Genomic DNA, 21,432 nt, shown 5'->3' on the forward strand with positions numbered 1-21,432 from the left:
CGACTCTGCTGCCAAGTCCAAGTCCAGGAGGCCCCTCTCCCACTGAGTGGACATGGGAGGTGTCCAGATCTGGCCTCTCTTCTCCCCTCTGCAACTGAGATCCCACGGGGAGCCACACTCACCACTCCAGGGAGGTAGGCTGGGGGTGGGAAAAAGAGTAAAGCACACCTACCTGGGCCCAGCCAGAAGGGACAGCTGCCTGTGGACTGTAGCTCATGCATAATGCATAATAGCATAATGGTTATTCAAAGAGACTCTCATGCCTGAGGCTCCAAAGCCCCAGGTTCAATCCCTTGCACTACCATAAGCCAGAGCTGATCATTACTATGGTAAAACAAACAAACAAACAAACAAGAGGGCTGGGGAGATAGCATAGTGGTTATTCAAGAGACTCTCATTTCTGAGGCTCTGAGGTCCCAGGTTCAGTTCCCAGCACTACCGCAAGACAGAGCTGAGCAGTGCTCTGGTCTGTCTCTCTCACAGTAATGTTAATTAGAGATTTCAAAACTCCTTTCCCTATCGCACCAAAGTAAAAGACTCGGGTGGGTAGGTGGGGAGAATACAGGTCCAAGAAGGATGACAGAGGACCTAGTGGGGGTTGTATTGTTATGTGAGAAACTAGGGAATGTTATGCATGTACAAACTATTGTATTTACTGTTGAGTGCAAAACATTAATTCCCCAATAAAGAAATTAAAAATAAACTATTAAAAATTAAAAAAAAAAAACTCCTCTCCTTCCAGCCCTTGCCCCAAGTTTGCATAGGAGGCCTGTGTGCAGCTCTGGGTGAGGCCTGCAGGCCCACATGACAAGAAGCTACCCTCCTGGAGCCAGTGCAAAGATGTCTCTAGAAGCCCCTTTGAGAGCAGAAGCATCTTTCCTCCCACCCTGGGCTGGCTGGACTCTTCCTTCTCGGGCAGCATGACTGCTCTCCTGGCCCCCACCCACCCCACCCTGCTGGCACCTCAGCAACAACTAACTGCTCTACTCCACCCAGTCCTCCTTCAGTAGAAAAACCAGAACTCTGGCTCCCAGGAGGAAATGAGAAAGGGTGACTGCTATTAATGAGATGCTTCTTTCAGAAGGGAACCCAGCTGAACCCACAGGGGGTCTGCATGTGGCTGGTGTGGGGACCACACAACCCCAAACCCCATTCTTCAGACCACTGGGGTAAGAGCAAAGCCATGCTCTGGCCGACCCAGGCTCTCAGAGACCAGGGAACTAGAGTGGCACTTGTGTGGCCTCTGATTCAAATGCTAGGATGGCCACAGTCCCCAGTGGTGAGGCAGAGGACAGTAGAAAAAGAACTGGTGAGACTATTCCTGGCAAAAATCATCTGTCCCCCTTCTGTCTGTCTGTCTGTCTGTCTGCCCTCAGACTCAGGAAGGAGATGCAGCCCTGTCCTGGTGCCCTGTCACTCAAGACCGGAGTCCCTCTTGGCGTCCAGAAGCCCTTCACTGCCTTAAAGCAGGGGGACAGAAGGTGTGTGATGAGAGGACAATATAATGTGAGCAAATGTCTCCTTCTGGGGAGCAAGTGTGAAGTCCAGGCCCTAAGTTGGGGTCCCCAAAGATAAGAGATGTCCTCCCCTGGACGCTAAGAGGAGACTTTACAAGAGACACTTTTTGAGGCAAACGGCAGCAGAGATGCAGCTGGGCAACTAGGTCAACCACTAGGGGGAGATGTTCCCACCCAGGAGCCGTGTCCTGGGGTCCTGGAGACAGAGGAGCAGCCAGGGGGCCGGAGCTGAGGCCACAGCTGAGCCTTGCACCCCCCAAGTCCACTGCCTCCTCCCCACCCCACCCCACCCCTGGCTGGCACCCCCCCCCACCAATGTCTTCCCCTGGGAAGCAAGGAGCTGTGCACGCTGAGGATGTTGAGGCCAGAGCTGGGGAGGGAGGGGTGTGGTCTGCTGCTGGGGTGGAGCTGGACAGGCAGAAGACACCAGAAGGGATCCTCTCAGCAGAGACCTCTCTGCAGCCCAGGAAGGAAACAGGCAGAGGCGGTGCCAATCGGAGAGGGGATGGTGCCACTGCTCTCCCACTGCCAGAGTCCGCGAGCTTCTGTCATTTCTATATTGACGTTATCTTTCCAGGCAGAGTCAGGAATGAATGAACACAGGACCTGTGTGTGGTATTGCTGAGAAGCCCCCCAGGCCTATTTTTATTTATTTGTGTGTGTGTGGGGGGGGGGGTCTTACATGCCAGGAGACACCGCAACACCTCTCCATCATTCATAGAGCTCCCCCTGGTGCTCCCATGTGGTATCGAGGCTACTCAGAACCAGGGCCTTAGGTATGGCGAAGCACACAGTGTACGGGTAGGCGTCTCTCCCGGCCCCTCTTATTTAATTGTAAAGAGTTATTTACTGATTTACCAATGAGAGGGGGAGGCAAAGCATCACTCTGGCTTATGCAGTGAGGGCATCAAATGTGTGCTGGCAAGTGGTGTTCTGGCTAGACTGATGCACCCCCTCCCTGGCCTGATTTAAGTTTATTGTTATTTATTATTAACATTATCACTATTGTCATTACATTCCTTTGAGCTGAGTACTGCTCAGCTCTGCCTTAGTGTGGTGCCGGGGACTGGCTGTTGAATTTATATTTTATTGTGAGTGAGAGAGGGCCAGAGCTTGAACCCAGGGCCTCAGGGTTCTGTGTACTGCCTCAGGTACTGGTTCTCAGGTACTGTGCTCTGCCTCTGAGGAGTGTCTTACCTGACTGGCAACAGTGAGGGAGCAGCCCCATGAGCCCTGGCCAGCAGGAAGATGCTGGGCCACTCTGGCTTCATCCCTGTGTACAGCACTAGGAGCCCAGGAACCCAATGGTGGGGGTGGGAGGGTCAAGGCTGCTGAAGATGGAGCCCAGGCCCTCTGCCACTTGGGGGAGCCATTCTGGGACCAAGAGGCCCTGAGACTTCAGCTGCAAAGAAGGGGCACAGAGGCTGCTCTCCCATGTACTGCTGTCATGTAAGGCCACACAGAACAGGACCTGACCCAAATCCTCAGCACAGAGAGAAAATAAATAAAACCCACAGGAACCACATCTGACGGGTCCTCAGATTCTACACGGGACTAGTATTCAGATTCTTTTCTGTAATTCTATGAACTCTGCAAATTGGGGCCCTGTGATCTGATTTGATTCTCTAAACTCTCCAAATCGGGGCCCTGTGTTCTGATTTTACGTCTGCTTCTCTTAACTCCTGGACTTCCGTCACGCTGCTATTTGACATGAAAGCAACTTCCTTGGCATTCGCTGAAAATTCAAACCCCACCTGAGCATTCTAGCACTGGAACTTTCTGTTTGGGCTGCAGCCCTTACCCCCAAGCCCTGTGGAGAACACAGCCGGAGCCTGGGAGTCACTGGAACTGTGACGCTGGGGGTAGCTGGGCAGTATCCTCTCCAGAGTCCCTGGCTTGTGATCTGCTGCAGATCCAGGGAGGCTGTCTCCACTGGATCTGGAACAGTACCTCGGGTGTCTGATTTTTTTTTCGAGGGGGGCACTCTCTGGAAGACACTGTCTACTGACAGAGAGCTGCCCCCTCCTCTGAGTGCCAGCTTGCTCTACACTCTGTAAGGCGAACTCCGGCAGCCTGGGGAGAGAGTTCTCACCTGGAGTTATTCTGTGAGGACCGAGCTCCCAAGCCCCTGATCCAAACTGCAAGCCAGGGGCCTCTCATTCTCTCTCCAGTCCACCAAAGGTTGTACATTTACTGGCCTGCAGGAGTCTTAAGATTTTAAGAACAGAAGCTCGCACCTGCCTATGTGCATGTGACTCCCCACACCTGCCAGCAAAGTCCCAGTGTCATCACACCACAGTGACCCTCCACCGGTCCTTCTCCCGTCTCTGGTTCTCAGAGTCCAGAGTTAGTTTTGCTGGGCTTCTCTGCAGGTTCATTTGCTTTTGTTATTTCCCCCAAAACTGTGGGTCTATCTAGATCTACATATACGATGCAGCTGCACCAGACACACAGCACCTGCATATCGGCCTCATCTACAGCTCCGTCTAGCGTCTACATCCAGCTCGTGCATACGCGCTACCCTGCATGGCGACATGTGTACCTCATGCAAGACTGGGCCACAGACTGGCGTCTATGCGTGACATCTTTAATATGTATCTGTAACTACAGACAAGGTATCCATTTCATACCTACTAAGTTAACAAGAGGAGTAGACGCTGTTGCACTCAGAAGCCGAAACCCTCACCCAGCCTCCACCCCTTCCTGGTTGTGTCACTTTGAATGGGAGTTTTCGTCTCTCCGGGCCTCAGTTGGCCCATCTGTAAAATGGGGCTAAGAGCAGTACCCGCCTCATGGGGTCGTGTCTCCTGATACATGAAAGCTAGAGCACCAGGGTCAGATTCTCAACACTCCACTTGTTAGCTAGCTACTGGGCAAATGGCTTAACCTCTTTGTGCCTCAGTTTCTCTACAATAAAGCATGGTTGATAGTCCGCCACCTACAACTGAGGGACAGCTGAGCAGTGAGCTTGGACGGCTGAGGTAAAGCACTCTCACAGCAGTGCCTGGCACGGAGCACATGTGGTTCCGGAGTGTCAGCTGAACCCTCACTCTAGCTCCTGGCACTCATGGCCAGTGAACAGCTTTCCAGACGTGGTGGGCATCTCTTCCACGTGTGTGAGCTGCCATCCAGAGCATGAAATGTAAGAGTCCCCAGCCACGCACTAGACTCGGATCTCCCAGACTAAACTCAGACCTCCCATGTTTTGGGTAATGTCACCTCCCACCAAGAGGAGGGGTCTAGTGATGGCCACAGGACTTGTTTCGAAACGGTGTCTGTGGGGAACTTGCCCTGCTATTTGTGGACTCTTGCATCACTCCCTCCGGCCTGAGGCACGAAGGCCACGGGACAGCAGATCCACCTAAGAGTCTCCACTGGCCAGGGCCGACTCCTTGCCCGCCGAGTCAAGTGCAATGGTTACCTCCCTGGCCCACCCCACCCCCAAGCTGAGTTAATTAGAGTCCCGGCAAGTCAGGGCCAGCAGAAAGGATCCTGGGAAAGGACTGAGTCTGTCCCAAACCCTGCCTTGTCTGGGGAGAGACTGAGCTGCTCCCCCACGGAGGCTGGCGGGAGGCAGCAGATGGGCTGAGAAGCAATTTTATTCCTCTCAACAGATGCTGGGCACCATAAGAATTAATGGGCTGGAGACTCAGGTAGGAGCCATTCGGAAGCTCCCAGATTACTCCCCAAACCGCTCTCTACGGAGGAAAAGGTTAATCGAAGCTCCGAGCGAGTGAGGAGACAGCAGCAATTGCTTTCATCCTGGAGCTAGAGCAGGGAAGAATTCCAGGAGGAAGAAGTCTGCATGGAGGAGGAGGAGGCTGTGGTCTGTCTCAGAAGGGAACCTAAACCTCCAAATCCAATTCTGGGCAAGGTCTCCTCCAGCCTCAGCGCTGAAGCTTGAATTATCCATCTGGAACCATCACCAAGTTGCTGGGTCTTTCAAAAAAAATTTTTTTTATTGTTGTTTGTTTTAAAGTCAGATTACTACTCAGCTCTGTCTGTTGGGGATGATGCTGACATGCCAGTCCCATTTGCTAAAGCCATGTGAGCTCCCTGCCCCTCACAGCCTCTGCATCACTAAGCCACAGTCTCTGGGGTGTTTCCCTTTCACAAACACCAAGCACACACATGTAGATGTTTGCGTGTATAGTCAGCCACTATCAAGGGAGACTCTGAGACTTGGGGGAACCAGTGTATCACAGCCTGGAGGTGGAAAAAGTCTGACATTGTCCAGCCTGGGTGGCCTCTGAACACAAACAAGATGGCGCTGAGGAAGGACCAAGATCTCCTCCTTGGTCACATCGACCTGGCTGTGCACAGAGCAGACAGGGCTGCACCAGGGGCCCCCATTAGGAACTCCTGATGCCTGGGACAGATGACTCTTCCCTGGAGAAAGAGGGTGCTCTCCTATACATCCCCACTAGATGCCAGGAGCACTGCCCTGTCCCCACATTGTGACAATCAAAGCTGTCTCCAGGCCTAGAGAAATGTCCCCTGGGGACAAATGGCCTGCATGGGAATGACTGATTCAGAGGGAGGCTTCTGGCTAATTAGCTAATGATAACAATCAGCTGGACTTCTCACGTGAGCCCAAGACCAGCACACGGCTGCTAAGCCGGGCGACCCCTGGCCAGTGCAGATGCTGGCACTGGGCGTTAGTGAGCCTGTCTGGTCCAGGTTTCAGCCCTTCTTCCTCCCCCTCTAGAGTCCTTTCCCTTCACCCTGGCCGGATAAGGTAGTTCCTGATGTGTCCTGACGTTCTCATGACACGGAGGCATTGAAGGAGCTCAGGGGAGCGAACATGTTAATTGATTCTAAGGAAAACTGGCATTATTTTTATAGGAACACAGATGTAATATTCAAAAATTTCAGAGCACAATGACTGCAGTCTCTTTCCCTGATTAACCTTTTCTCAACCATAAGCCTTTGGCTCCTAACTCACCTCTGAGAGAGACTCGCCTACCAAGCCTTGTCTCACTGCTATTCCTTTAGTCCCATCTCTAGTGACTGGTGTCATACATTCATAGACATCCCCAATAAGAAGACTGGAAGGTCGGGAGTCGGGCAGTAGCGCAGCAGGTTAAGCGCACGTGGTGCAAAGTGTAAGGACCAGCGTAAGGATCCTGGTTCGAGCCCCCGGCTCCCCACCTGCAGGGGAGTCGCTTCACAGGTGGTGAAGCAGGTCTGCAGGTATCTATCTTTCTCTCACCTTCTCTGTCTTCCCCTCCTCTCTCCATTTCTCTGTCCTGTCTAACAACGACAACAACAATAGTAACTACAACAACAATAAAAAAGACAACATAGGCAACAAAAGGGAAAATAAATAAATAATTTTTAAAGGAGGAAAAAAAAGAAGGGTAGAAGGTGGTGTAGTGGCTCCAGGGTTGAATTTAAGATCATGAGGCTCTGAGTTCAATTCCTGGCATGGCATGTGCTAGAGTGATTCTGGCATGCCCCCCCCTCTCTCTCTTCTTCCTCCTCCTCCCATCTCTTGTAAACAGATAAATTGGGGGGGGGGGGGGGAGAATGAACAGAAGACAAAGAACCTTCTGTCTTGTTCCCTGCAGAAGCTTAGTTTTTAGCACAAACCCTGGCCTCCTCCTGGTCCAGTGGTGACTGACTACTCAGTATCACTTCAAGTCTCAACTTCCTTCTTCCCTCCACTCGTTTTCTTAACAGCTGCCGGTCATCATCCTGACAGCTCTGGCATCAGCTTTAACTAAACTGGGACTCTGGCTTCCTCCTCTCCACCCCTCAGTAATTTGATCCAAGAGCAAGTACCTGGCTGGTGAGAAGCTGGGCAGCTGCACTTACTCCTGATGTCCTTGACCTGCAGGTTCTGGGAGGAATCGTGGGGTAAACAAAGGTCTCCTCTCTCCCCTCCAACTCAAGCCAACATCACACATACCAGGAGGAAAAACTTCTACTAGACGGTGCTTTATTATGACTCCTAGGGCATTTCTGTGTTTAGGTGAGGCCATTCCATAGTTGAGAGTGAAGTAGCTGTAGGGTGAGGCACGGGACAGAGACACAGAAGCTAGAAGCTAAATTACAAGAGGCTTTGCCAATCGGAGTCGCTTCAGAAATGGTAAGCCATCTTGGGAGTCCATGAGAAAGGAAGACTCAAATACTGAGCATCAGATTGATCAAAGCACGCCTGATGTGCAAGGAGATGCTTCAGTTTTGTTCCAAAATACATTTGAATTGGGTCCACTGCTTCAGCCATTCTACCCATAAGCCTTATGGCAACCTATCCACTAGTAGATTATTCACTGGGCAAAGCATGATATATATTTTTTTATATATCTCCCTGCCCACCCTTTATCTCTCTCAGCCAGCTACGCAATTAAAACGCAAAGCATTATCTATCTATTTCTAGCTATCCCTCCATCCACCTATCTGCCTTGGATTGAGGTGCACATATAAATCTTCCAACTTGGCCTGAGTGCTAGTTGGTTTCTCTGATGGTCAAGGTAACTTGAGTATCTGCAAAGACAGGACAGAAATCCAGAAGACGAACTCTGACATCACATGGCCCTGAATCTGACACTGGCTGAAATCATGTGCTTCTGGCATGACCCTGAGCAAATCACTTGCGCTCTCTGACCCCTGGGTTCCTCAGCTGGAAATCAGGTCTCCTAAGAATGGCTACACAGTGAGGGTGCCTGAGGATCCCACGGGTGACGCCAGTTCTTGGAAAATAGTGAATGTCAGGGTGAGAGGAGATGCCCAAGTTTCTAACCAAATTCAGATTAGTTTCCTTCTTTCTCTCTTTCTTCCTTCCTTCCTTCCTTCCTTTCTTCTCCTTCCTTCCTTCCTTCCTCCTTCTCCTCCTCCTCTCTCTCTCTTTATGTCTAGATGACCTGAGTAACCACCACCAGAGCCTGTGAAGTCAGGGCTCCTTGGGACACGCCAGGGGTGGCTGACAGATGTACCAGCCTCCTCATTCTGCCAGCCTGGCTGTTGGGCAGGAGAGTCGTGCTGAGGCCAGCAAACTCATAGCTGCCGTGTGGATGGTGACCAGCACTGGAGGGCCATCCTGCTGGCCACTCGACCTTCCCCAACTGCAGACGGATACACCAGGCCAGAGTCACAGGGCCCTGGGCAAAACTCACTGTGAAGAGCACAGAGGAAAGCAGAGTGGTGGTGTGGAGGCCCCAGGTGACCAGTGCCCCATGCAGGGTGGGACTCTGAAAGCTGAGCTTGCTGTGTGATGTGCAGACACAGCTCACCACAGAACCTGCACTCAGGGACAGACCACAAAGACCTTCCTGGGGCAGGGCAGGCACTGTGGGAGGAAGGGGAGCTGACCCCTAGGTCAGGTCAGGGGGCATGTATCCATGCCTGGGCCTGGCTGGCTCTTCTAGCTGGGCCACATCTGCTAACCTGCCCCTGCCATTTGGGTGACATTTGGGACAGACCACCACCAGGGTCGCCCTCCCTTTGTCTCTCCTCAACCTGCCTGTGTACAGCTGGACAGGCTCCCACAGTGTTGCCTATGATGGACTGAGGCCCAGCACAAAGCATGGCCTGACCATGGGCTTGTGCCAACATTATAACAGGAAAAAAGGAAAGAGTACTTCGATTAGGTTCCAGTGTCTCTCTAACACGGGGAATTGGAGCTCAGGGAAAGACAGCCTTTGGGGCTCCCCAAACCAGGAAGCAGTGGAAACTGCAGTGTGCTGCCCAGATGTCAAGCCCCAGCACTGCATGGGAGTACCATAGAGGGCGCTGAGGGGAGACGGGGAGACAAGCTCCTCAAGGGCAGCACGCATAGCTCTGACAGTTCATCCTGATGATTTCTGGGCGCACCCAAAGGGACTTTTAAATTTTATTTCATTAGTCCAGTATTTCTCTTAATGTTTTGCAAACTATCTTGTTAGCATGCCAAATCAGTGATTTCAGCAGGATGATGGTTTGCGGAAGTGTTTCTCAGTGCCAGCACCGCGGCGGGTCGGCCTTTTCAGCTGAATGGGTCCCTCCCTAGAGGGGGCAGTGAGGGGTGGTGTCTGTGTCACTGGACATGCAGCTGCTCCCTGTTCTGATGCTCTAGATGCTCGTAGTAAGTAACCCACCCGCAAGAAGAACTAAGGAGAAATCTCTCCAGATACTGTCCTATGTCCTCCAGGATCCAAGAACACACCTGACTAGAAACCATCTGCTTAAAGTAAGTTTGTTCCTAAAGGAAAATGTGTCCATTCAAGGAACAGTACATTTTCAGGGAAGTGACTATAACCGGTGCAATGCACACATGGTAAATACTCTCAGGTGGTAAGTGAACAAGTGAACAGTGGTGGGCGTTTGGGACAAACACATGTGCACATACACACACATCCCAACAGGGCAGGAAGGCAGTCCCAGGCACCAGGTAGGCCCTTCTGAGCCAGACGACTAAATGTGCAAGTGCTTCCGGGTCAGCAGGTACAGGAACATCAGCACAGAGACAAGGACCAAGTGCAGAGATAATGACAGAGGGAAGGTACTGACCTGGGCCTCCAGGGTGATCAGAGGACTCGCGTGTGGGTCCTGTGGGAAGAAAGGAGAAGACACGCATGAGTGAAGTTGAGGCTTCAGCTTCCACCCCAGCCCCTAGCATCCTTACCCCCACCCCTACCCCCACAATAGTCTGCCACATGGCCACTTCCTCCCCCACCCAGATCATTAAGGAGGCTCAACATGTTCATTAAGGGATGGAGGTGTGGAGACTGTGCAAAACAGTAAAGAAGAAAGAGGCCGCCCTGTGAACATTTCAAAGTGGGTTCCCATGCTCCAGGGCAAGGAGTAGACAGACCAGAAGGGCATCAGAAACAAACCCGAGAGGACATAAAATCCCCATTAAGCGCAAGACCACCAGTTTGAGTCTGATCATGGAAAGAATGAGACAGAGACAGGAAAATGAAGAGCTTAATTCCCGGTGTACATAGCACATTCCAGGGGCTGGGGGGAGAGCCTTTCCAGGCCCAAGCAGGCCAGAGAAAAGTCCTATTCATTCACTGGCTACAAAAGCCAATTGACTGGGAATGCTTGGTGGCTATGTCTCGGGTCATTTAACATGAACTCTTTGGGGGGGGTTTAAGAAAGGGGGGATTCAGAGGAGGGAGGGACTGATGGGGAAGAGGTAGTGGTTTCCAGAGAAAACAGGAAACCAACACATAAAGGCTATTTGTGTCTGCTCTAAGTCAGCTCTGAACTTAACTATCATGGGTTTGTGATTCTGGGGAGGACTATTTCAATGTCTTAGTTACAGAAAATGGATGTGATCTGAGAGCTCTGAAGAGCCAACTTCCTTGCGATCTTTGTTTCCTCCCAGCAAATCTCCCCCTCTGCTTCTAAGAGGCCGTGTGGGTTAGCACCAGCTCCCAGCCTGCACAGTGAAGGAGTCTACAGGGTGGGGATCACGCACCCATCCTCCTGTGACTGACTGACTTATGTCACCCACCACAATAGCCTCCAACTTCATCCATGTCACCCCATGTAGTAGCTTTCTTTCCAAGGCAAACTAATGTCTGGCTGTCTGTTTAGACCATGTCTTCAATTTTACTTATTTTTTCATTTTTTAAAATTATCTTTATTGGATAGAGACAGCAAGAAATCAAGAGGTAAGGGGGAAAGACAGAGAGACACCTGCAGCCGTGCTTCACCACTCACAAAGCTTTCCCCTGCAGGTGGGAACCCAGGCTTGAGCCCAGGTACCATAAAATGTGTGCTCAACCAGGTGCACCACCCCCGGCCCCTAGACTATCTTCTCTGTATCACTTCGTCCATTGGCAAACACTTGGGCTGTCTCCAGTTGTGCCTGCCTAGTGACTAAGGCGGCTCTGACCCCTGCCACCCCCATCTTCTCCGTTTCATGTGTTTTCCATTCCTGGTGTCGGAAGAACTATGATATCTGCACCCATGGTCAGAGCCGCCTTAGTCACTAGGCAGGCAAAACTGGAGACAGCCACAGGGCAGAAAACCTCAGTGGTGCCAGATGAGCCTTCTCTAGGCCCCCGCAGAGCAAAGGAATGACTGCAGTAACTGTGCTGCTACACCACACATCTCCTGTAGAGGCTACAGTGCATGGCAAGTGTTCTACACATACACACACACACACACACACACACACACACACACACACACACACACACACACACACACACACGGAAGTATAGGCACACTGGAATACCTTAAACCTCTCCCCAATGTGAGCTGTCACTAACAGCCAACATTACAACAGTGCCCAAATTAGAGGAGTGTAAGACATGTCGAACATTCTGACCTCCGGTCAAATGGCAATGGAGTCTTGCCACACTCGATTCTCCTTCTGTGCCCAGTCCCCAGTGATTCTCTAATGGTGCAGCTCCAAAGGAATCACTCAAAGAACATCAAAGCAAGTTCTCACATTCCACACCAGCAGTGAGTATTCTTCTCTCCCAGGAAAATCATGGAGGGGACATTCTGCATCCCATCCCGCCCCTCCTGCCTAGTACCCTTAAAAGGTACTTTGGAGAAATCCCAAGGGAGGCGCTTCACATCTCTCTTCAGGTCCTGAAGGTAGAAGGTAGAAAAGAGGCAGCTGCAGTGGGTGAGAACCTTCACCCTGCCCCTTTCTGCCAGTGAGCTGCAGGGAGAATGGAGTCTTCCTCCAGCTCCGCTGTGTGAGATAAGCGCACTGGACAGGGCCCACCTCTGCCCTCAGGAGGCAAGGCCCTCCTTCTGGTGTGTGATGAGCAGTGTGAGTCAGAGTTCTTACTTGACGCGTGTGGAGTGACGGAATGCAATGGGTGCACTGGACTCAGTGTGTGTGTGTGTGTGTGTGTGTGTGTTCGTTCTCCAGACCTAACATCACAAGTTTAACTAGAAGACAAAAAGCTCCATCAGACTCAGACATTCGCCTCATTCCCAAAGCCAGGTCCTCACAGAGCATGGCACTGGGGTGTTGGGTGTGTGCCCAGATTAATTAAGTTGTACTTCACAGCCCATTTGGCTATTGTATGGGGCTTACGCTTCATTGCTCAGAGTCCCCAGAGGGAGTGAGGGGGAGGAAATGCTAGCCCAAAGTCCTGGGAACAACTTCCCTGGGAAAGATCTTCCTAGCAAATCTACAACCAAGAGCCTAACCCCTGTGTATAGTGATGAACCAACTCTTCATTTTATGCTCCAAAATCTGAGGCCCTATCGCTTTAGGTCAGGGGCCCAATATTCATTAAAGAGCTTCTGGAAGACAGAAGCACAAGTGCTATTTATTTAGCACGTTAATTAACCAGCCTGGAAGAAGATAAATGTCCACAAGTGGCTACAGCACCAACGCCCTGGATTCACTTGCCAACAGAATTTCTTTTTTTGTTGTTGTTTTAAATATTTATTTTATTTATTTATTCCCTTTTGTTGCCCTTGTTTTTTATTGTTGTAGTTATTATTGTTGTTGTCATTGTTGGATAGGACAGAGAGAAATGGAGAGAGGAGGGGAAGACAGAGAGGAGGAGAGAAAGATAGACACCTGCAGACCTGCTTCACCGCCTGTGAAGCGACTCCCCTGCAGGTGGGGAGCCGGGGGCTCGAACCGGGATCCTTATGCCGGTCCTTGTGCTTTGCGCCACCTGCGCTTAACCCGCTGCGCTACAGCCCGACTCCCCAACAGAATTTCTTATCCCCTCTCCTCTGTGTACATTTCCAATGCAAGACTCTCCCTACAGAGGTTCCGGCCAGAGGATTCAAGGTGTGAATATATATATCTGTGAGGTCTCACTTTCAGGCAACATCCTCCTTAATTGGAAAGGCTAACGAAGTGGAAAAGGGTCAATGGTGCTGTCTAGCTAATCCATCGTGTCTGTCTAAATTGGGACTCTGGTTTACAGTAGAGTAAATTCCTGTCTGTCAGAGGAAAGGCTCCCAGAGACCAAAGGGGAATTTGCAACGTGCTCGAATGTTAGGATGCGCTCAGAATCTTAATGCAGGTACCGAGAATCACAGGAGCCCCCAAAGCAAGGGAAACCTTTTCCTATCTTCAACTGCACTGAGTAAATTGGGGAAATCGAGTGGGGAATGAGGTAGGCTGAGGGAGTCTCCCTCCAGCCACGTCCTCGGTGACTTTGCAGTGCTCTGCATGAGGTGCTTCCCTACTCCTTCCCTGACCTTGGGTTTGCCCACTTGACTTGCTTTGTCCAAAGGTTAGCAGCTATGATGTGAGCAGAGACCTGACATGTGTTTGTGTGGCTGAGCATGACCTGTACTGCCTTTGCCATCACTGAAAGAGGAACAAGCCCCAGAGAGCCTTCTGGCCCCAGGAGAAGGAGACAGGCCTGCAGCAGGCCAACCCCTGCCTCCACCAGCCAACAGTCAGACATGAAGAGAATAGATACCTGTTGTTCCAAGCCACTGAGCCTCAGGCTGATTTGTTATCCACCATCGTTGTGGCAATAACTAACTGACATGTTTTCCATAGGCTGACCTTGACAGAAGCAAAATATATTGTCGCAAGCACACACAACCTTGAAAATGAAATGATATGGATTCTCCCTAAGTCTTCAAAGACATCCTGGGGGTCTGAACAGACTACAACTGTTGACAGTAGCTATCACTGATCAAGGGCCTACTGTGTACCAGTCTCCACATGAGCTGTGCCATTCCTCTCACGAGCGTGTGCCCCATGCAAGTTAGCCTCCCCGCTCCGTGGTAAAGGGGCCGGTTTCTGGATTCATTTAGAGGCCCTCACAACAACATGAATGGAAACAACCACTCAGAACTCTTCTGACCTTACATAAGTTTCCTGGCCTACTTTCTACACCTCTAGTTGATACTAAACTTTATCCCCGGGGAGAAATACTTGACCAAAGCTTAGAATAGGCATAGCCAGTAGTGAAAACTAGTATAGTAAGTAGTAAGTTACTAGCTGAAATTAAGTTACTACATAATTTCTTTTTTTCTTTTTTCTTTTTTACAAATTTCTCTAGTGAAGACTTTACTTATTTATTACTGGATAGACACAGAGAGAGATTGAGAGGGGTGAGGGGAAATAAGCGATGGAGAGAGACACCTGCAACCCTGCTTTACCACTTGTGAAGTTTTCCCCCTGCAGGTGGAGGCTGGGGGCTTTAACCCAGGTCCTTGCACACTGCCAGGTGTGTACTTAACCAGGTGCGCCACCACCTGGTCCCATAGACTGCTAATTTCTTTCTTTTTTAAATATTTATTATTTATTTCCTTTTGTTGCCCTCGTTTTATTGTTGTAGTTATGATTGATGTCGTTGTTGTTGGATAGGACAGAAAGAAATGGAGAGAGGAGGGGAAGACAGAGAGGGGAAGAGAAAGATAGACACCTGCAGACCTGCTTCACCGCTTGTGAAGCGACTCCCCTGCAGGTGGGGAGCCAGAGGCTGGAACTGGGATCCTTATGCTGGTCCTTGGGCTTTGTGCCACCTGCGCTTAACCCACTGTGCTACCGCCTGACTCCCTAGACTGCTAATTTCTTAGGGTATTCCAGACACAAGCTTCACTTCGAGACATGTCATGTCACATCATCCACTCACACTTTGTAACGGCTCTCAGAGCTAGCTACTCCTATCATCCCATTACAGAGATGGGAAGGCTGATGACTAACTTGTTCGAGGTTACACAGATGGTGCTGAAGTCTTGGTTTGACCCCTGCTTGAGACAGCTCTGTTATAGCGGCTGCACTAGAGTATCCACTTTCACCTTTGAGAAAGTAAGCTTGTGACCTGGAGATTGTCTATCAATGCCTACAGCCAGTAGAAGCGACCCCCTTAACAATGACTGGCATTCTTCTTTCTTTTTTCCTTTCTCTCTCTCTCTCTCTCTCTCTCTCTCTCTCTCTCTTTATTGATTTCAGTAGTTGTGTGTTGGTATGCATGAGACCCTTTCTGTTTCATTTGGTTTAAATCCCCCCTGCTTAACACTATTCTATTTACATAACCACTTCATTCTATTTACATAACCACTGTTAACAAGCACCTCCCTCCAGGGCATTTGTGGTTCAGTGATAGGATTCTCACCTAATCTGGCCCCTCTTTGTCACACTCTGATTTTCACCAGTCACTTTCTCTCCACCCTCTCTATGTCACATCCTATTTCCACTCTATTTGGCAAGTATATATAAAGACAGCATTGTGAGTTTTACGGTACTGTACTTTGAGTTTAACTTAGCTCGTCTTAGATTGTGCTGCGTCCTGCATGAATAAAGAGATACTGCCTACAGCTCAACCATGAGTCCCTGGTCGTCTGTTACCCACCCGTGAAGCCAGCCCGGAGAAAACAACATAGCCCGTCGAAAACAACAGTTGTGTTGTTTGTAAGGTAATAGACACAGCTGACGAAAATTAGCACACACGTCATGATGAAAACCAAAACACAGTCACTTTGAAAGGCAGGAAGCTGTGTGGCGTTAGCCAAGTCCACCTCTCCAGATTCAAAGGAGGTCTCGAAACTTTACATCAGGCTCAACCTGACGCTGTTGACTGGCTACGGAAGAAGGGCAAACGCTAGAAGAAGAAGCCAAGTCCATCCACTGAGTTCTCATTCGGCAGCTAGCCCTGTGGCTGCTGGGCGCCAGGAGGTGACAGGAAAGAGCCCAGGTGGCTCAGTGAGCACTGCCTCCCCAGAGCTAACTGCATGGGTTAGAGGCAGCAGGCTGATGGCAGGCTCTAGAGAAGTGGGGCTCGTCTGCACATCATGAGCCTTGCAGTTAGGACAGGGAAGCTGGGCTCAAAGAAAGGCTCATGAAGGTCAAAGCCAGATTTTTTTTTTTTTTAATTTTTTTTATATTTATTTTTATTTATTTATTCCCTTTTGTTGCCCTTGTTGTTTTATTGTTGTAGTTATTGTTGTCATTGTTGTTGGATAGGACAGAGAGAAATGGAGAGGGGAGGGGGAAGACAGAGAGAGGGAGAGAAAGATAGACACCTGCAGACCTGTTTCACCGCTTGTGAAGCGACACACCTGCAGGTGGGGAGCCAGGGCTTGAACCAGGATCCTTATGCGGGTCCTTGTGCTTAGCGCCACCTGCGCTTAACCCGCTGTGCTACAGCCCGACTCCCGAAAGCCAGATTTTAACAAGTAGTTCGTTAAGAGAGGAGGAGGACTCAGTCATGTCACCCCCTGAAGCACCAAGCATTTCTGTCCCCCCATACTGCTGAGTCCAAGTGATGAGGGGGTCCCTTCCCTTGCTCTGAAGACAACCTATGACAATGGTTGCTCTTGGGCATAAGGTGTTGGCTCTGGTGTGGAGGTGACAATTCTATGGCTCAGGACTTCAGAGGCATGTTTCCCCTGGGGCCCATCAAGTCAGCCACCCAGGACGGCAGTTGACAAGACTGGCTCGGCTCATTCCTGTGAGCCCACTGACTGAGGAGCCAAGTCCGAAGGCCTCACCATCGGGAGGCTGTGCCTGCTTCTCAGTCACTGTCGATGCCAGACATGGGGAGAAGCCGAAGACTCTCCATGAGGCTGAAGGGGGTGGGGGAACGCAGCAGCAGCACTCCTGCCTTCTGGAGAACGGACGCCCTGGAGACTGCCAAGCAGAAGCAGAGTGCAGGTGCACCGCCAGGGACCCAAACAGACCCTGCACTTGCTCTAGAGCCCCGCTGAGGTAACAAAGTATCATTTCATCAGAGTGGGCAGACATGGACTGAGTCCCGGGTTCAAGTTCTCTGTAACCACTGCATTCATTTGCTTGGGTTGCCACAAAGAAATGCCATGGCCTGCATGGCTTACCCGAGAGAAATTAATGCTCATTCTGGAGGCTAAAAGTCCAAGGTCAAGGTGACTCAGAGAGGCCTGTAGTCTCAATTCACAGCTGGCGGGCCATCCTCTACGACCTTACCATGGCCTTTCCCCGTGTGAGTGCCACCAGTGTCCCTGTGTATTTGAAGCTCCCCTTCTCACAGGGACACCAGCCAGGCATGATCATGGGGCACCCTAAATGACTCCTCCAAGTTTATGGACTCTTTAAAGATGAATTTCCAAATTCAGCCAAGCTGTGAGTATCTGGGAGTTGGTGATGCCGCAGGTGCATTATAGGAAGGGTGCTATTCAGCTCAGAACAACTACCTAGCAACTCGTGACAAAGTTCCTAGTTTCTCTTTCTTTTTAAATCTTTTTATTTATTTATTTATTATTGGATGGAGACAGAAATTGAGAGGGGCTGGGGAGATAGAAGGAAAGAGACCAAGAGACACCTGCAGCCCTGCTTCACCACTCATGATGCTTTCTCCCTACAAGTGGAGACCAGGGGCTTGAACCTGGTTCCTTGTACATTGTAATATGGGCACTTAACCAGGTGCGCCACTGTCTGGCTCTGTTCCTAGCTTCTACAAGCTTTACTTTTCACACTTAAATGATACAAACAGGGGGACACAGAGTTTTTTGCCTGGTGCTTTTTTGTAAGTGAAAGAGGGCATTAAAAATCATAACAACGGGAGTTGGGTGGTAGCGCAGCGGGTTAAGAGCACGTGGCACAAAGCACAAGGACTGGCGGAAGGATCCCGGTTCAAGCCCCCAGCTCCCCACCTGCAGGGGAGGGGTCGCTTCACAAGCAGTGAAGCAGGTCTGCAAGTCTATCTTTCTCTCTCCCTCTCTGTCTTCCCCTCCTCTCTCCATTTCTCTCTGTCCTCTCCAACAACGATGACATCAATAACAACAATAATAACTACAACAATAAAACAACAAGGGCAACAAAAGGGAATAAATAAAAAAATTCTAAAAAATTATAACAACAAGGACCAAGGCAATGGCTCATGGTAGAATGCACACATGAGACCCCAGGTCCACACCTTGCACCACATATGCCAGAGTGGCAGCCTGGCTGACTGGCTCTACCTTTCATTAAATAACAAAGTCAATTTTTACAGTAAAAGCAATTGCACGGTATGAACTTGAACTTCTCAGGCAAATCTAGATACACAGCCATCTCCCCATCTACATGATGAGTCACCACTGTCATGTTAAAACTAGGAATTTGGGGGTCAGGTGGTAGCACAGTGGGTTGAGTGCACGTGGCATAAAGTGCAAGGACTGGCAGAAGGATCCCGGTTCGAGCCCCCAGCTCCCCACCTGCAGGGGGGTCACTTTGCAGGCGGTGAAGCAGGTCTGCAGGTGTCTTTCTCTCCCCCTCTCGGTCTTCCCCTCCTCTCTCCATTTCTCTCTGTCCTATCCAAGAACAATGACATCAATAACTGATAATAATAACCACAACAATGGTAAAACCATCAGGGTAACAAAAGGGAAAAAATGGCCTCCAGGAACAGTGGATTCGTGGTGCAGGCACCGAGCCCTGGCAATAGCCCTGGAGGCAAAAAAAAAAACACACAAACTAGGAAGTTAAGATATATATCAGGTGCATGGATAAGACCTTAGAAACAGGGGCCGGGCAGTGATACAGCCAGTCAAGCACACACACACACACACACACATTCCCATGCACAAGGACCTGGGGTTCAAGTCCCCAACCCCCACCTCCAAGGGGAAAGCTTCAAGAGTGGTAAAGTGCTTTAGGTCTTTCTCTGTCTCCATCTTCATCTCTTCCTCTCCTCCTCCCCTCTCAGTTTCTCTCTATCCTACCAAGAGGAAACAAACTGACTGCCAGGAGTGGTAAATTAATTGTGCTGACACCAAGCCCAGTGATAACCCTGCTGGCAATAAAAATAAAAATAAAAAACTAAAGATCTCAAAAATAATCTCTCTTTTGTTTTCCTCTTGCAGGCTCACGGAGGTTACAACATGGCCCTCCACACCCAGCCTCGATGAACTGTGTTATTGTAGAAGCTGGGGAAGTGAGCTCCTTGAGCAGAGTGAAGCAGGGAAATTTCACGTCCACATTCTGAAATGCTAACTCCATGCCAAATGCAGGGGATACTTGCAACGCTGCCAAGGAGGGGATCACACTCCCCATTCTACAGATCAGATAACCGATGCTCAGGGCAGATAATCTGCTCAAGAGCACAGGGCTGGACAGGGATGGAGCCAGGAGGGAGCTCGGCTGCCAGAAACTGGCTCCCCTTCCCCCAGGAGCCTGGTATCTGGGAAGGCATGAACTTAATGCATCGGGATCTCTGAGCCAGGGGCCAAAGAATCACATTTTGTTATTTTTTTAATTTTTATTAGACACCCCAGGGCAAGGGGGAGGTGTGAGGAAGGGAAGTCTTATGTAGACTAAAGTGGAGAACCCCTGCATCACAGCCCTGGCAGAGTGAGACTGAGAGCATCAGCCTGACAGAGCAGTCAGGAATAGGAGCACAAGCCCTGGGGTCTAGGGTCTGCCTGTGGCTCCCACCAGGGCTGGTGTTCACACCAGCAGGACATCTCTAAGACTCAGTCCGGTCAGTTTGCTCTAAAAGGATGCCATACTTTAGTGGCTACTGGACAGGAGGCATTCAAAGCTGCAAGTTCAATGAAGGTCAAGGTGTCCACAGATCTGGTGTCTTCCTAGATGGCCAAGCTCTCCCTGTGCCATGGGAATTCTGCTCCATGACCTTTCACCTCCCAGAAATTCCACCTCCTCAACCTCTCAGTCTGGGCTTAGGACCCCAACATGCACCTATGAGGTGACAGAAGTCTTCATCCTCAGCGACCTGTGCAGGGTGGGGTGAGGGCACTTCGGAACCCTCCCTTCCTACCAGACTGTCGAGGTCACCTCTCTGCCCTGCAGCCCCATCCTGTCCCCACCACCTCTTTCCAGCACCCCCTCTCCAGAGAAGTGTGACCCCCTTCTCAACTCCTCTCCAGTGGCTGCCGCTAGGGGGCTCACAGAACAGGGCATTTTCCCAGACATTACTCCAAGCTCATCTCCTGGGGCAAAGGTAGAGCACGTGCAGGCAGGTGAGCTGGGTGATGGGGAAGGGACCCTGAGGACACAGAGTGGCCCTTGTTCACTGAGAGAGCCGCTGTTGGTCTGAATACCAGCCAGGATCACATAGCACACACCTTGTTGGGAAATGCCACCTGCCTACAAATGGGAACCAGGGTAGCAGATAAGACACACTCCATGGAGGGGCCAGGGGACTCAAAGCATGGATTTACAGAGATGGTGTAGATATGGTCAGGCCTAGAAAACTGGGCCGAGCACAAGACTCACATGCTGGAGCTCCCAGGTTTAACCTCTGGTAACACAAAGAAAATTTAAACAATAGCAACAAAATACTGGATGTCCTCATTCAGCCCACTGCTCTGTCTGTCAATAGGTTTTGCTATTCCTCATTCCCTCCGTGGTTTTTTCTCCAGGTCCCAAACTGAGAAGCAGGGCCTCTAAATAGCTCTGGCCGTGGGTCCTGGTCACAGCCTTGGAGCGGACAGACATGGGCTAACTCGGGATGAGGGTAAGACTTCCCCACTTCTTGGCTTTCTGCACATGGGTGAGTCCCCCAGATCTAAGCCACAGGGGGGATGTGGCTATGTTCTGAATGTATCTCCAGGAACTCTGTACTCCCTTATGAAACACTTGGGATGACAATTCTCGGAACTACAAGAAGACACGTCCTAGAGGAGGGTGGCAAGGAGCACACTTGGCAGGCAGGTGGCCAGCGAGCGGCCTGAGGTCCAGCCACCCTGCCTCTGGCCTGAGTTTTGGGTTTTTTTTTTCTAACACTGGCAAGATGCCTAAGAAACCTACCACTATTTTCAAACCAGTGCATTTCACACACAAATCCACAAGTTTTGCTCATCTTTTAAAATGTGGGGAACCTGGCCACACATTCCTGCAGAACCACAAGCCTCTGTTCACTGCACACCCCTCCCATTCTTACAGGCAGCTGGGAGTCACATGACTGCTCAGTATGAGAGATGGCCCAGACAGCCATTAACAGTGAGCTCCTACTGAATGCAGACATCACTATGAGTGTAAGACTTGGGCTTGTAAACGTCACGCCAACTCTAGGGTGGAGGTATTAGCAACCCCATTTTCACAACTGAGACTCAGGAG

The 21,432-nt window shown here is 50.4% G+C and overlaps 1 protein-coding gene across 1 annotated transcript in view; it reads right to left on the minus strand.

Annotated features, from left to right (window-relative positions):
* The window catches only part of XYLT1 (xylosyltransferase 1), a 240,059-nt gene that overhangs the window by 128,327 nt on the left and 90,300 nt on the right, over nt 1-21,432 (minus strand). The window contains exon 2 of the mRNA XM_060172893.1: nt 10,008-10,046. Coding sequence (XP_060028876.1) covers nt 10,008-10,046 — 39 coding nt within the window. The remainder of the gene's footprint in view (nt 1-10,007; nt 10,047-21,432) is intronic.

This window comes from Erinaceus europaeus, chromosome 15, assembly GCF_950295315.1.
Source record: "Erinaceus europaeus chromosome 15, mEriEur2.1, whole genome shotgun sequence".
In the NCBI taxonomy this organism is placed as follows: Eukaryota; Metazoa; Chordata; class Mammalia; order Eulipotyphla; family Erinaceidae; genus Erinaceus; species Erinaceus europaeus.